The 16,609-nt window shown below is 47.3% G+C and overlaps 1 protein-coding gene across 5 annotated transcripts in view; it reads right to left on the bottom strand.

The window, feature by feature from the left end:
• Nucleotides 1-16,609, bottom strand: part of KCNQ2 (potassium voltage-gated channel subfamily Q member 2) — a gene marked incomplete at its 5' end in the record, with an annotated part of 60,735 nt that overhangs the window by 27,693 nt on the left and 16,433 nt on the right. For 4 of the 5 annotated variants that reach the window (XM_082772955.1, XM_082772956.1, XM_082772954.1 and 1 more), the window contains 8 exons: nucleotides 3,235-3,264; nucleotides 6,255-6,349; nucleotides 7,031-7,126; nucleotides 7,731-7,841; nucleotides 9,898-10,023; nucleotides 11,154-11,329; nucleotides 12,051-12,177; nucleotides 12,612-12,702. In XM_082772955.1, coding sequence (XP_082629081.1) covers nucleotides 3,235-3,264; nucleotides 6,255-6,349; nucleotides 7,031-7,126; nucleotides 7,731-7,841; nucleotides 9,898-10,023; nucleotides 11,154-11,329; nucleotides 12,051-12,177; nucleotides 12,612-12,702 — 852 coding nt within the window. The remainder of the gene's footprint in view (nucleotides 1-3,234; nucleotides 3,265-6,254; nucleotides 6,350-7,030; nucleotides 7,127-7,730; nucleotides 7,842-9,897; nucleotides 10,024-11,153; nucleotides 11,330-12,050; nucleotides 12,178-12,611; nucleotides 12,703-16,609) is intronic. The other variant, XM_082772958.1, reaches the window with a different exon arrangement.

Here is a 16,609-nt window from a genome sequence, read left to right as displayed (position 1 = left end):
AAGGAGGATCTACTCAAACTGCCCCAAAACTGCAGCTGAGGACTGGAAGGAAAGCATTGCAAGTGCTTGCACTCTCCTCGCAGACTGGTCTTGGCTGTGGTGCTGTAAGAAATGGGGCTGTTGCTAACCATAAAATAAAGGCAAGGATATTTATACCCACATTTTTCCAGCCATTAAGACACAGTTTTACAGTTTTCTTCTAACTGAAAAAAGCAACTGGAAAAGCCTTTCCTCTGCATGCGCAAGGCACATACTCAAAATGCAGTTGTTCAGCAGAACAGCTTCGGTGTTCACAAAATTGAGGCAATCAGAAAAATTTCCAATCCTAAGTATGGAGAAAAGAATAAAAATAGGCCTGAAAATTTTGGCTCAGCTCCCCAGTCCGGCTCTGTTCACTTCCACCCAGAGAAGAGCACATCCTGATCTGATGAATTAATGATCCTCTTCACTCAAGACGCCAGGAAGAAGCTGACCTTGGTGCACTGGCGCAGTGCAAGTGTTGGGCTGCCACCTCCATTCAAACCCACTGCAGGGTTTGGAGCTTCATTCCGAGATGGGAGAAAGTGGTACAGGTACAAAATATCATGCACAATGTGCATGAAGAGGGCACAACTATTTTTCTTCAGGCAGTCAGTTTCCTAGAGAAGTCCATGAGCAGCAGAACACAGGACACGAGCCCTACTTTCTCCAGCTGGGATCACAAATGCAAGGCTTCGATGCAACTCAGAGCTCAAGACCCCTTTAGCTATATTGGAGGATTCAGGACCCCAGAAGGGTCCTTTCTTTGCACTAGCCCATAACATGAGGTCCACACTGTGATGAAGGTGACAAGCTCTTGAGCCACCATAGATGCTTCCATGCAAAGGTGGGGACACACAAGCAAACATGGAGATTCCCTGTTTCTGCTATTTCTGCTGTAGGGTGGTGGGCATGGGAGATGCATGATGGAAAAAAAAAATGCTTTACTGAAAATACAGTTATTAAAAAAGTGTGTTAATCAGCCACATACTTGACCTAAAATTTAATCTGAACTGAGCACTCAGTCTAACCTGCCATTACAAGAGCAGCTTGGAAAACTGCTACTGCATTGCATGAATTCACCAGAACCTCAAAGAAAAAACAGTGCCTGTTAACTAAGGGCTCTGCAAGGCACTTTAGCTGAGCCTTGCTGTAACACGCTGGATGGAGGGCACCCTGCACTGGTGTGTGTGCTCGGGGACAGGTGGAGCTGGTGCCATCGTGTCCTCAAAAGGCATGGAGAAAGGACCTCTGGTTGGGGCGGCTCATGTTTTCTCTCTCTCCTCCCAGTCCGTGTGTCAGTTGTTAGCAAGGGAAGCAAGTTTTGGTTAAAGGGGAGTTAGGTGAGAAGATCTGCACACCACAGGAGCACACACAGTTCATGCTACCCACCAGAGCACACATCTGCATCGCCGGCTGCTGCAGGGGACCCAGCGGTACCTATAGCTGCTTCCCGTCACCCACCCCAGAACTGCACAGAGAAACACCACACTAACTCCAGTTACAGGCTCGCCCAGCCAAAAGGAAAGTGAATTTGCTATTCCTGGTAGCACAGATAACGTTCAAGCATTTGGGGACAGTGGGGGATATCATGCCTCCGGCCAGGACATCATCAAAACCCCACAACACAAAGAGGGCAGCAGCACACAACAGTACACAGGAGCAAACACAGACACACACACAACACACACACAGAGACAATGATGATTTTTTTGAACAGCCCCAGTATGAGCGATTAAGCAGAGGGTGACAAGGAGATGGATACTGGGATGGGGACTAAAATGAGTCTCCATGCTGTGCTGGAGTTCCTACGAGGAGCCAGTTATTACCCTCACCATGACTTTATGTCTCCAGCCTAAGCTGTTCTTCATAACTGAGAACATTTATGAAGCTTATAAAATATTTTAATATAAGAACTGGAAGGGAAGAGTTGTGGTTTTATTTTACTTTCAGCGGTAGAAAAGTGCCCAATTCTCAAAGCAGGCTGCTGTTCTGCACAACGTAGCATGCATTCATAATCTTACACTTGCAATCACTGATGCAATTTGCTGTAAATTAAGCACACAGACAAAGTGGTAAGTGCGATTCACTAAGGCGGTAAAACTTGCATCTGTGGAAACTGGAACCAGGTTTGGAAATCGGGCACTAAATCACATCAGCCTTAATGGTGTTAATGCATCCAGTGAAGATTTAAACTGCTCTAGGAACAGAGCTTGGCCCACAGTCTTGAAGATGTGGAATTAATGGCTTGCATTTATTCCACATCTTCAAATATTGACTTTCCTACACCTTCAGATATCTACCTCATATAAAATACGCCTATAATTTGATATACCCTTTTTTGCAGAACCTGAGATAACGTTATTTGTAATAAATCTTACCCAGCCATTTACATGTCTTTTTGGTTGGACAGATCCCAAAAAGTTAAGTCTCAGAAGGAACAACTGGGACAAATAACTGCTTGGCTCCAGGTCTCAGAAGGAAAAACTAAAACATAATAACCCTGCTGAGATGGAATATCCCTTTATCAAACCTCAAACTGGATTACTGGGGGGAAATCCTGAGTGATCATTTCAGTTAGCATACCAGACCTGCATTCAGTCTCTCCCTCCTCCTCAAAAGCAGGCACGGCCACTGCTGTGATTTAATTCTGCACTACCACTGATGTGTCCCACGGTGCCACCACCAACTCTCACAAAAACAAAGGCAGCAGACGTGGTATAACCTGGTGGGCACAGCTCCTACAGCATGACGTGAGATACATGGTACACTGATGGATAGGGAAAAAAAGGGTTGGGGGAAGAGGAACACACTTGAGTGATGGAAGAAGGGAAATAGAAGTATGAACAGGGAAGGTTTCTTGTTAAGCGTTGTTATGATTTGGAGGAGGTTGGTAAGACCATCAAGAAATCATCCTTAAAAAAAAGCAAGCTTATCAAGCACTCTCGCATTCTCCTTCCTTAAATCGACATTTTGGCAGTTTCCCAACACCTGTGTGTACCAATAGCTAAAATGTGCATGGAGGTGCATGGAGTTAGTTCGCAGGCAGCAGGATGAGGAGCCTGGTTTGCGCTTTCACTCATTCCTTTGAAAAAAACTGATCTTCAGAGGTTTCTGGTTTCGCTTTTTTAATTAAAAAAGGCTTTGCATGTTACAGTCCCAAACGAAGAACAAGGAGTGACATGACACACAGCTTCAGTCACATGCACTTCATACCTGGAGGCACCGTACGTTTGCGTTTGCGTGCTTTTCAAGTGTTTTCACCAAAGAAAACCAAAGGGACAAGAGAAAGAAATACAGGTCGGAGGGGAAGGGGGGGGGATGGGAGTGGAGGGGAGAAAAGAAACAGAATAAAGAAAATTAGCATATGAACGAAGAGTATCCCCTGGTGCAGATGCACTGGGACCAGGCGTGCAGGTGAGCACTGAGTGTGGGCTGAGCTCACTCCCCACTGCAGCCCTGACGCCACTGTCACCCTTGGGCACAGGCTGCTGGCACCTTGCTCCGAAAGCAGATGGGCACCACAGGGCAGGGAAAATGTGGAGTCTCAGAGAGCTTTTGGGAAGCATCCACGGCCCTCAGTCCCATCAGGCAGGGACTCCTTGGGCCAGATGGATGGCTCCAATGTCATATTCCAGTAGGTTTTTTCCAGTGAAAACAAATCTATTAACAGAGCTGAGATCAAGGCCTTGTTCTCATGAGTGATAACAAAGACCAGATTCTTTCCTGAGCAAATCCAGCGGCTGATGTGTATCAGGTTAAAACGTGCAGGCACACCAAGCTGTGCGTGCATCATGACCCCAAAGGGAACCTGCATACACAGGAGCCACACGCACGTTGCAGGTTTGCTTCTGCTACATTTTGAGTTGAAAGATCCAATCTGAGCTTCTCTTGGAGACCACCATATTTTCCCCAGAGGGGCAAGACCAGCTCTACCGCAGTGATCTGAGTGATGTTCTGTGGAGACGTGAACTCCTCCAGGGCACATACACCAATTTTGGGCTACCAAACAGCCAGTCTTTTTCAGAGGTGCCTTGGGAAGACGAGTTCAAGTCACAGGGCTCCTTCCAGGAGGAAGAAGCAGCCCGATGTTGAGCAGAAAAGGTGCCGAGACATCGGTGACTGCAGCTCACCTCCAGCAGCCGGGAGGGAGAGGGGAGCACCGTGTCCCCCCTACCCACATCCCAAGCACGGCGTGCGCCCCAGCTGCACATCAGCAGCCATCACCTTAACGCGGCGTGGGGCTCGATGTGCACGGCTGGCAGCACACGCCAGCTGGCTTAGGGAGGAGGGTAGGAAGGGTAGATGGACAGTGTGAGAGAGATGGAAGCGGCAGCCAGAACATACAGTTACCCCCCCTTTTTTTTTTTTAATTAGAGGAAAAGTATTTCCAATTCATTTAGGTGAATGCATCCAAAATGGACTCAAAAGATATTCACTCCTTTCTTGGTTAAAAAAAAATAAAACTGCCAACAGCTGAAGGCATCGGTGCAGCTGGGGCTCACCCTCCTGGGTGTCATTCCTACTGCCTGTGCATGGACAGGAACTGGGGTTTTGGGGTGAAGCTGAGAGTGGAGAAACCCGTGCTCAAGAAGCACAGGATGCAATCTTTCTTGGGCAAAAGGGTGTTCCTGTATGTCTGGCCACGTGGTAAGTTCAGTCCTTCAGAGAGCAGTAACACCTGACAAAGTCCACCGAAGCCAACCCTGGTGCTCTGAGCTTTGCAGTGGACTTTGGGCCAGGCTCTGGTTCTCATCCTCTCCAGAAGCTGACCTCAAGCAGTGCCCCAAACAGAGTGCAAGGAGATCAGACACCGAGAGGAAGAGTTGGATGAGTGGGCTTAATGCTATTGGGAAACAATTTGGTTCCATTTCGTTGGGTGGTTGCGATAGTTTTTGTTTTTTTCTTAAAGCAAAATCTTGAAGTCAGTTCATAAATCTCTTTAGGGAAAAAAAACAAACAACCGATCAGACGCACAGTGGGAATGAATCCAACGAAAACTTACTGACCACAACAATGTGACTTCCAACAGGCTTTTAAGATGGATTAACAGACTGGCCGCTGCATTTGAAATATGGGCTAATGCTTACCCTGGGAAATGTATGCACATCGTCTGCTGGAGGGCTAAAAGGCACCGCACAGATAAAACACAGAGGGATTTTGATTCACACCTGCACTGGCACAACCCGGTGCTGGACAACAGCTCTGCACCACAAGGAGTAGGGTCCACAAGGAGCCCCAAAAAACCATGAAGCTGCAGGAATATCTAACCAACATTGCTGACTCCTGTACAAACCCAGAGAGATCCGGGCAGCCCCCAAAACACGCCACAAAGGGATGCACAGCCCTGCCCGGGCTGCAGCACGGTGTGAAGTGGAAAATGAAGGGCCATGATTTGCACTGTAGCGTCCAGGGAAAACCCCTGATGCTGATGACATTGAGAACATGCCCCTCTCCACCAGGCTCTGAATTCCCAAGCCCCTGCTGTAACCTGGGTCCTTTCAGCTGATGGAGCTGCCTGGGTACAACAACAAGTTCCCCCCCTTGGAGCAAGCCGGATGGATGCTGGTAAAACACTGCAGTGCTTTATCAGCATCATCCGTCACGGCACTGCTGCCCTTCCCTACTCACATCAACACTTGGTGATGGATAAATGAAATGCAAGAAATAGGAAAACACTCACTGAATCCTGATTTGGTTTTTCTCCTCTTAGAGAGAAAAAAAAAAAAAAAGGAAAAGGAAAGGAAAGGGGGATGGAGGCCAAATGCACCTGGCCAGCCCAAAGGGACAAGAGTGTGCTGAAAGGCAGAAGGACCATTAGAGACTGGCTGGAACAGCAGGGAGAGCCTGAGTGGGCACGAGGAGCTGCACACAGGGCAAGGAGAAGTTTACCTAAGGTCCAGGGCAGCTTGGGAGTCTTCACACCTGGGCACGGCAACTGTCACAACCCAACGCAACTACCCCCGGGCGTGGAGAAATAAGGGTGAAAAGAAGAGCACGTACACACACACAGAGATGGAAAGAAAAAAAAAATAACAGGGAAATTAAAATCGAGTCAAAAAGAAACACAAAATAAAACAAAGAAAAAAAAACTCCAAAAGAAAAAGCATATACCAGCTCTTGAAATCAATTTTTTTTAAAAACTTAAATAAATAAACCAAACCGTATATCCAGATAACGAAAACTAAACATGGAGACAGCGGCGTGAGGAGGTGGGCAGTGTGAGGAGGAGGTACCTGTACATGGGGACGGTGACGGTGCGCTCGTAGTACTGCCAGGTGGAGTGCAGGTCTGTCCGGGACAGGTTGGTGGCGTAAAACCTCCAAGCCGCCTGTGGAGGAGATGGGTGGGATGGAGGATGCTGGCACAGCTGGAGATGCCCTTGGTATGATAAACATCAGCCAACTCCAGTTTTGCCCCTTGTCTGTGGGATAGGTCCAACATTTTGCCCTCTCCTTGATTTGATATGTGACAAATCTGGGGTGCTACCGTGACACAGCTGATCTTAAAAAGCTGTGGGTACCGGGCACTCACTGTCAGGAGGAGGTCAGGTACTAGACACGTGCTGCTGCACATTAGGAAGTTAAAAAAATGTGAAGAGAGGAGCAGGAGAATGTAAAGTGACTCTCATTTCAAATCTCCGAGATAGACACCAAGGCCAGCCTTCTGTGCAGACATCTGTTATCATGAAGAAAATGCTCTCAATTGTAACTTTATATCAGTATAAATATTCTCTTTAAAAAATAAAAAATAAAAAATTGGTGAAAACAGACTGTCCTAGTGTGTTTGTCTCACTGCACTGGGCTGGATTTCGTTCCTTTTCTCCCCCAGATTGCCTACCACATATGCTATTTTCCCATGGCTGACTTCCTGGCATTTATCCCCAGACAAGACCAGCCACCAGCTGCTGTCTCACACCTTACACACACAGCCCCATTTTTCTCCTCCCCTGCTTCTAAACATCCATTAAGACCCCAAAATCAGGAATATACAACCTGACTGTGGTCCTAACCTGAATCAGGCCCGCTGCTGGGTTCCGCCTCTTCTCGAAGTGTTTTTGCCGATGCTGCTCTTGAACCTTCAGAGCAAACCCTGAGCCTAAAATGCCCTGGGGAAAAGAATGAAAAAGTGCAGTTAGTGCAGCATTAGGTAAGCTCTAACTGAGAAGTAGCAGCCAGCTTTCCCTCCAAAGGCTTATTTTGTTCCCTTTTTTGCTTCAAATGCATGGGGGAAGGAAGGGGCAGCCCTAATCTGAAGCATCGCTAAAAGGGAACTTTTCTGGTGCTGGCTGAAATGGCTGCTTTTACCAAAGCACCTCCAGCCAGCTGATAGAATATGAAACAGCCACACCATGCTGGCAAATTATCCTCATAGGGCAAAATCAGATCCATGCAACCCACTGAAACACACTGCGAAAGGGACAGGGGTAATTTGTTGAAATGGCACAGCCACCCCTAGGAACAGCAGCAGAAATACGGTTTCACTTCAGTAAACATTTTCCATCTCATTTGTGCAGAACCACATCCAGATTTTCCATCTCATTTGCTCGTAGGCACGGTGCCTGCGCTGTGGTTTTTCAGATGGGGTTTCCCCACTTCTCCTTCTCTGTTTGACTCAAAAACAACAGCTGGGAGGTTTTGGGGGTGCATTAACCCATGGGATGGAGCAGTTGGGTTGCCAGCAGCCCCAGGGGAAGAGCAGCCTCTACTCACGGCCGGGAGGGCAAAGAAGGAGACGCCGATGAGTGTGAAGGTCGCCGCCAGCAGCCGCCCGTTCCAGGTCTGGGGGTACTTGTCCCCGTAGCCGATGGTGGTGAGGGTGATCTGGGGAAGGAGAGCACCCCTCAAGTCACACAGATCTTTATTGAACATAAAACAATGCCATCAAAATTCCCTGATAACAGAGCGGATGGTGAGAGCTGGGGTCCCTGTGCACCCTGAGCAGACAAACGTGGGGTGCAGCAGAGCCAGCTCGCCTCCAGCACGTCTCGGCAGACAGCAGCAGGGATATTTGCATGCATAAAGAGCTGGTGCTGTTTATTCCTCTTCTTCCCAGCAGTGTTTATTAGCCAGCCTACCCTTCCAATTTAAAAACAGCACATTAGCCAACAGGATGAAGTATGGCTGCTTCCTACAACCTAATTTAGGGATATTTTCCCTCTCCTTGGTATTATTGTAATGCACCAAGAGAGGCTGGCAAGCTGGTGTGTGTGTGTTTTGGGGAAGGAGCTGAGAGACGAGATGGAGACAAAGAATCCCCTGAGATTCAAACTGCAGGAAAAGGTGATTTTTCTGCTTCTCAAATGGAAAATTCCAGGCATCCCCTTATGCTGCAGAAAGGATTTGGAGACCCTGAGACCTGCAGAACAAGGCAGGGAGGGATGGCCTGATGAGGGACCATCTTTTTGGAGATTTCTGCCCAAAGGACCCCGAGGGTCCCCATCCCATAGACAGAGGTGTCCCCAGGGATGGCAGTGCCCCTGCACCTTGATAATGTACCATTGCAAACCTCGTGCGTTTAACTTGGAGCAAAATCACTTGCAAACAAATGGAAGTACGATCCCAAAGCACTGTTTAATGGGACCCACTAAAAGCCCTATCAATTAGATGCCATTTTGACAAAGCGTTTAGTAAAATGCATCTATGTGGCTATTCCACACTGAAACACTGAGTTGAAGCAATGTTCTCTCCTTAATCGCTGCAAAGTTGGGGTTTAAATTATAGTTTACGTAAACAACGACGAGGATTTGGAACCACCAAGGTGAGACCAGGAAACAACCTCTGAATGTGAAATTTGACTTTTTTTGTCCTTCTCTTAGCATCTGTCTATACTGGACCTGTGAGTTGGACAATGACAAAACCTGTTCATTTTAATGAAGCTGAAATTTCACCCTAAGATGGTCAGGATCGACACAGTTTGGTGCACTTCCACGTCCTAAAACAAGGAATGAAGGGGGTACTCCCCTCCAAGAGGATCTCCCAGCCTGGGAAGCAGGAGGGAGAGATCTGCACGTGGCTTTCCCCAGGCTGAGCTCGGATCCGGGCTGTCAATTTTCCCTCATTGTTTATTTTCTAGTTATGTCAAATTGGGCTTTGTGTTTATTTTCTGTCACAACCAAGGGGCTTGAAAAGCAATTTACTGCCTTAACAGTGTTTCTTCCCCTTTGTCGAAAGAGAGGAGCTGCTTGATCAGCCGATTCCTCCCCAAGCCTGTTACTGGCATTTGATCAGATCTGGGATTTTCATTACATGCTTTGTAATCAAGGCCAAACCAGCACTGCAGTGTCGGAGCAGAGGAACAATAATGCAAGAAGATTAGAACGTCATTAATTCTCTCTTTGTTAATGGGGTAATCCAATAATTCCCACGCGTACACAGAGCAAACTAAAAGTATTGCCCTTTCCTCTTTTGTCAGCAAAGATTTGCAAAGGGAGCGTTTTCGGCACTAGAGCCTTTCTGGTACTTAGGCCGCATTAATTTCATAAAATATAGCCCGGCGCATTTACCAGCATGCTGCCCGAGCACAATTATAAATAATGAAAAGGCGGCGATATGATATTTCTCAAAATGATGATTGAAGCCCCCGGTAGTGTGGGGTCTTTATTAGATCTGCCTCTATTGTCATGCTGGAGTTGAGGCCTGTGGCTGAGAAGCGCATGAGTTGCCTCCTGCCTTGCAGCTAATTCAAGAAACGCGATCCCATAGCATTTTCTACCAGCTTTATTTAAGGAATTTAGCTAAACGCAGTAGCCTGAAGCCTTTTAATAAAAATGTTAACTAAGCAGCCTGTAAGTCGATTCCTCACATAAGTGATAGAAGATGGAGGGTTAATGGACATTTTATTTTAATAACCAGCAACTGCTCTATGAAAATTACTTACCAGACCCCACCAGAGTGCATCTGCGTATGTATCAAAGTGCTCATTTTCTCCTTTCTCGGCCAAGTATACCAGGAAAGAGGCCAGAATGAGGCACAGGAAGCCAATATACCAGGCAGTAATCAGCTCCTGCAAGATCATTAAGGGACAGAATAGAATAATTGCAATCCTGGTGTGCATCTCCAAAAGCCGAGTTACTTGCTTGCGGTTGGCCTCAGAGCTGAACTTTCTCTGCATTTGTGTGTGTTTAGGCTTTGGCTGGAGATCTGAAGCGCCAATTTTTAATGTAGTGCAGAACGGAGAGATCTGAGATGGGACCACGTGCTGGTGGTGGCCCCGCAGTGCACACAGGGTGACCCCCACCCTGAAGGCCTCGTCATCTAAACACACCCAGCAAAAGGAGAGGGAAAGGGCACATTCGTTGCTCCATTATTTAAATATTTGGAACCGAAATGAGTATACAAAAAAAATTATTTCCCCTGACCACACCGAGAAGAGGGCATAAAACTGAAATGTAAGCCCCAAATTCCCGGGGACTCTGTGTAGCGCATGTCCCTTCTGCTACCTGGGGAGGAGCTGCAAGGCTCTGCTCCAATAATATCTGTGTATAATATCCCCCAGTTCCAGGGAAGTTTTAATTTGTAATCCACAGGATTGGTAATTTTTGGACGAAGTTAATACAAGGCTAGACAAAAGAGACCCACAGATTCCCTGTGACTTTTACAGAATTTTGGCTAAGCTTTTTAAGAGAAAAAAAGTGCAGAAAACAGGAGAAATGTCATACATCTATCAGGAGAAAACAGAAAAGAATCCTCATCACCAGGGATGGGTTCTGTGGTTGGTACGTGGCCTCATGTTGGGAAGAGGAACCTGTCACTATTATAACTATGTTTGCTAGAGGCTACTGCTTGCAGGGCATACTTTCAGAAGCACATCCTCTTTGAAGTGGGCATCTGAGACTAAACATCTGCAACAACACCTGTGCTTAACGAGGCTGCTGGCTAATTACTAACTCTACGAAATGAGATAAATGTGCAGGTGGCCACCATGGTCAAGATATTCCTTGCAAACGCCTAAACGTCCCTCCCATCTCTCTCCTGCTGGTCAGAGGGCTGCATCAGACCTCGTGTCTCTGTACACTGCTCTCCATGTCACTGTATGGTGTCCTCCCAAGCCTGGGAGATATCTGGAGTGGGGAACCAAATGGAAGCAGTGTCCCTGCTGGGGGAAATGTGAAGAGTGGCAGTGTCCTTGCTCACCTTGCTGTGTGCGTAGACCACGGAGCCCAGCAGCTTCCAGGTGCCGCCGCGCCGGTCCATGCGGATCATGCGCAGGATCTGCAGGAACCTCAAGCTCCTGAGCGCCGAGGTGGCAAAGACGTTCCCTTGGGACCCTGCCGCCAGCACGGCGATGGACGCGATCAGCACCATGATGTCTGCAGGAAAAGAGGGCATCGAAAGCTGAAGAAGTGCTGCTGAGCCACTACCAAGCGGGATGGCACACATCTACTGCCGCTGGCAGCAGAAGTTTGTGCATTTTGATATGATTCAGTGCTAAATTGGGCTAAGTCCCTGCAAGGCACGTGCCTACTTTATTTTTATATTTTTATTTTATATATTTTATATTAATGCAGCTGCCTGTTACACTGCACTGTCCAGAGATGTGAACTCCCCCTGTCTAAATAGGGTGTGAAAATCCCCAGGTTCACCGTAGTGATCCTAGGGTGCTCCCAGAAAGAGAAAGTCCAAGAAAGAGGCCAAGAAAAGAAGCCTTGCTCTACATATCCCAAACCCAAGGATCCCAAAAGCCTCCCTCTATTAATTACATCTCGTAATTCCCTTGTGAGGCAGCTCAACAGCAAAAGGGAAGGCAAAATGAGACAGGGAGAGTTGTGATGACTTAGGAATGACTTGATGTTGGGGTTGGACCCTGGACCATGGGACTCCAGCTCCTACACTCAGCTTCTCCTGGCTAAATCCCCTCTCCACCCCACACCAACAGCTACAGGCAGCTGTCAGTGATTCCTGGGGTACCAGGGCAATGGGATGGCTCCCAGCTCTACAGAAAATAGGGCAGCCTCACGTACAATAAGAACACCGTACAAACAAGCTCTTTTAAAAACCCTTTTAGTTCAGGAAATCCCATGCAGGGCTTACCGATGACGCAGAAAGGCTTGCGGGCAAATTTTAACCTCCCCCTCCAGCCCCGGTACCGGCAGCAGCAGCCAGCCGCCCAGATCCTCACGAAGTACTCGACCCCAAACACCACGATGGTGACGATTTCCTGCGGGGAGGACAATGTCGTTAGCCTAGAATGAAGCGTGGTGAAGAGCATGCTCCAGAATTAATGACAAATCCACAGCCTGAACCCTGCAGACCCCAGGAATGGTAACACAGAGCTACCTGCATCAGGACCATTAAATGGAGAGCCAAGCCTGGAAAGAGGGTCAGTGCAAAAAAATAAAATAAAATTAAATTAAATTAAAAAAAAGGTAAAATTTCAGGATTTGTTTTTAATGTATTACTTAATTTTGTTCCTGTGTATCCTGATGCAGATTTCTCCTTTTCCTATTTCTTAGCTGTGGGTCCCAATAGATGCTGGCTCGCAAGTGACAGCATAAGTTCTTGCCTAAGTTAAAAATTCCCAACCTCATTTTTTGTGCTTTTGACTTTGTTTTAATGCGCTATGGACCACTTCGTTCGCAAATCCCAACTTACCAGAATGTAAAGGGCCCCTTCTGAGCTGTTCTGGTACTCATCGATGGTTGAAAAGACAGACAGCACCAGGCAGGAGAAAACTAGTAGGAAACTACAGAACACAAACATAAAAAATAATAAGAATTACAAAAATAAAAATAAAAATAGAGGGTGAGAGAGAATGTCACTCTTCTGAGCAGGAATTTTTTGCACTTTTAGATGTTTTCCTACAGGAGCATTTACCATGCTGCTACAACGCTGACCCTCCTTGCAAGGAGGCTTCTCGCGGGCTTTTGGGTGACAAGAGGTGGCAGTAACGAGGCCACCCAGGCCTCCCACAGCCAGGGCTGGGATCCCACTGCCTGCACCGAGCTCTGCAGATCGGTCACAGGACTTGTGCTTGGGCAGCAGGGGAGAACCGAGGTGCAAAGACAACACAAAGTCCCTCATTCTGTGAGCTAGAAGGGCTGTGTGGGAGGATGTGCTGGACTGGTCCCAGTTGCGCCAGTGCCAACCCAGTTCCCCTTCCAGCACGGGGTTGTGATAACCTCTGAGATCATTATCTCATTGTGTCAGCTCTTACTGCACCCTGCTTTCAGCAAGCACAAGACAAGCAGGGAAGAACTCTTTTTTTTTTTTTTCCTTTTTTTTTTTTTTTTTTTTAAAAAAAAAAAAAAAAAAAAAAAAACACTCTACTGACACAAACAGCTGGCAACCTTTCAGATTTAATTCAGCTGGGGGCTTTCCTAGCATCTCTTGCCCATAGATTACCCAAAACCAAGGATTTAACAGACGTAAATGTCAAATAAAATGCACTTAACCTCCCACTGATGTGCTGCAAGCCCAGTGCCACCACGGGCTGTCCCAGCAGCAGCCCCAGCAGTGCCACCCCCAGTCCCCGCCACCATTCCCAGCTCTGTCCCCATCGAGCTGCCCATGCCACAAAAAATGAAAGGCAGCGGATGAGTGACAGGAGCTCGACCCTCTTCTGACGTTTGATGCCCAGCTCTGCAGCTCCGGAGGTGTCCTGGCATCTGCTCATGGCCAGAGAAGGCTTCCACCAGCCCACGCTGCCCACTGCTTACTCAAACAAAAAGAAGGGAAATTAATTTCCTGACGATCGATTTGCTGATACAATGAAGTAGGCCAGCGCAGGGAGGAACCAAGAGCTGCATTCTTTAAAAGCATTAAATAATTCATCTGTCTGGCTTTGTCTCGCATTCCTACAAACAGGATTTCAAATATTCATAAGGCACGGTTCAGCTGGTGGGCGCAGCTCCTTTGTGTAAAGCAAAGGAGTTTCACGCCGCCAGGTCATGCTTGTGGCTTTGCAATGGCCATTAACATCATGGTAATGAGTGAAAGCAGGGGGATTTGCAGTATTTATTCCAACCACAGGCAGGACTAAAACAGGGAGGGAAGGGACCTTCAGAGTCATCTCCGCAAGGGCTGAGCTTTGTCAGCACCGAGCCCCATTCAGCACATACCAGGTAAGGAAATTCCCCAGTTTCTCCCTGCAGATTTTCTCTGCTTCAGTCTGGTACTTGAGGACTTGAAACAACCCCCAGAGTGTAAGGAAATGTCCCCTGCAATCCCAGTCCTGATGGCCCCTAATGCCACCTGTCTCACCCAGGGAGGTTTTTGTAGACTGCTGGTACGGAGGGAGGGAGCTGCAAATGGGTCAGGCAGCCCCGCTCTTGGGCTGGCCCAGATTTTGTTGCAAACTCCTACGCTGGGGTGAGAAACAAATGAATAATCAATGAAAGAAGAAAAAGAAAAGGAAAATAAAAATACATCATGGAAAAAGAGGGAAAAGGAAAATCCTGCATATTCTGCTTGAAGAAGTAGGACACTGTGGATGTATTTTTGTGACTGAACACCACAATAAAATGCCCAGGGAGGTGCTGAAAGTGCTGATATCAGCACTTCAGACTTGCACACCCTGGTTTGCTAAGGTGGGCCAGCAGCTCTCCCATCCCCTGCACTTTGCCTCAGGCCCGATAGGGATGTTCAGCCAGCAGGTAAGGAACAGTCCTGCCACCAAAGGATGCAGGCACTGGTTCATCACGGGGTGAGCTGCACAAGCATCCCAAAATAGCTCCGGGATGATGCACAGCTGCTCTGCTCCACCCTGCAGTCCACACACCTCTAGGTGACTTTAAAAGAGGCCTAAGAATGAAATATTTTTGCAAGGAAACTGCATTTGTGGGGTTGGGTCTGCATGGAGCTGTGTCCACGCCAGAGGTGGGGTGCATCCTCCGAGCCCCCATGGAGGGGGAGCAGCGAGGCACAGGAAGGCTGACTGCTATAATTTCACCTAATCTGCCCAGACAGCACAGGAAAAGGGCTCCAGATAATAATAGATAGCTAGGGAAAGGGAAACAGGCCAATAAATAGCATAGAGGCTGGGATGAATCTAATTTTTAAAGCTACATATCTAATCAAAGCAAATCATGTCTGCAGCCTGACTCTGGGTAATGTTAATGTGCAATAAGGAACGTTAATTATGTCCCGCCTAATGATTTCCACGTTAAAGATGCCAATTCTGCTTAGAGCTTTGGAGGAGACAATGTCCTCCTCCCGAGCAGACGGGAGCAGGGCCCTGCACGGCTGGGGCTGGCTCTGAGAAAAATCTTGCTACTAATAGTGATAAACCCAAAGTCCTCCAAAGTCTGGCTTTGCATCCAAAGGTTTGACTTAAAACACCCGTAGCAAGCTTCTTATACAGCTTATAAATCCTGGCACAAAAGCTGCATATCAGTTTCATATCCACTACGTGTCAATAGAAAAAGAAATGAGTGATCTCAAAAAAAAAAAAAAACCACCACCACAACAACAACAACCATTTAAAATGACTTGAAACAGGAAATTTTCTTCCCTCTCTCTCATAAAAGCGTATGACCAAATCCTTGTAAGGCTTTTCAGATTAACCACCTAATTTGCCTTCCAAAAGAAAGCCCCTTGGAATCTACACACTCACATCAGATTTAAAAACAATTTAAAAAAAATATATTTATTCCTGCAATACTTGTGTTGAGGTAGCATTTGCTGACATGCAGGGACTTTGAGCTGCCTCTGGTGGAGCACCAGCAGAATAAATCAGCAGCAGCTGGATGCCTGGACACGATGGGACACAAGGAAGCAGCAGCACAAACCACCGTGTTTGCTATATGCTTCACTGCCTTCCTCTGGAAGTGGGAGAATAATTAATGATTTGGTTAATTAGAAGGAGCGAAGCTGGAAGGGAGGGAGTGTTTTACTACAGGCAGCTGAAGGCCGCACAATAGAAAATAATTTAAAACGTTTAGAATACTCTAAAATGACTTTGGGGACGTAAACGAGGCATTGATAATTGTGCTAAAATAAAACCAAAATGCTCGTGGGCAATCCGCCTGTAATCCCAGCAATCCATTTGCTGTGGTCTCTGCAAAACGCTGGCTTTCAAGCGTCTAAAACTGGTGTAAATCAGAGCCCACGAAAGGCAGCAGTGACAATAAACCAAGGTGAACAGACTGAGGATAAACAGAGTCTGTAAAACGACTTTTAAGACTCAGAAAGCCCTGTAATCAGAAGTGGAGTGTGTACAGCTGAATTTGGATCTCCAGTGAACCAGAAGCAAACCCCTGACCGTGCCGTGACTTTCCAAGGGCTAACACCGATGCCGCATTGCCCCCACCCTTCACCAGGAGCATCCATCATCATTCTTCACATGAGCAATCCCGCCGTGATTTGCAGCCCAGCTATTCATTTGCAAGGCTAAAATGCCTCACTCCAGGTTTCCACATCCCTCAGTCTCAGCCAAAACCATCTCCCAAGGCGACTTCTGTCACTAGCAGAGCTGAAAATAGAAGCGGGGATCCTGCCTTTCGGTCCTGTGCCTTCAGAAGCGCTCTCCACTCCAAATACAGCTCTCCATGGGGGCTCAGCCAAGCCCAGCCAAGATCTTGCTCTCCGCAGGATGAGGCTGGCTGCTCCCTGGGCACCCACGTGGGTAGAAAACATCATTTATGGGTGACACG

Source organism: Aythya marila, assembly GCF_965140915.1.
Source record: "Aythya marila genome assembly, chromosome: 16".
Classification (NCBI taxonomy): Eukaryota; Metazoa; Chordata; class Aves; order Anseriformes; family Anatidae; genus Aythya; species Aythya marila.
Note: the sequence above shows the minus strand (reverse complement) of the source record. Positions and strands in the feature narration are given on the sequence as shown.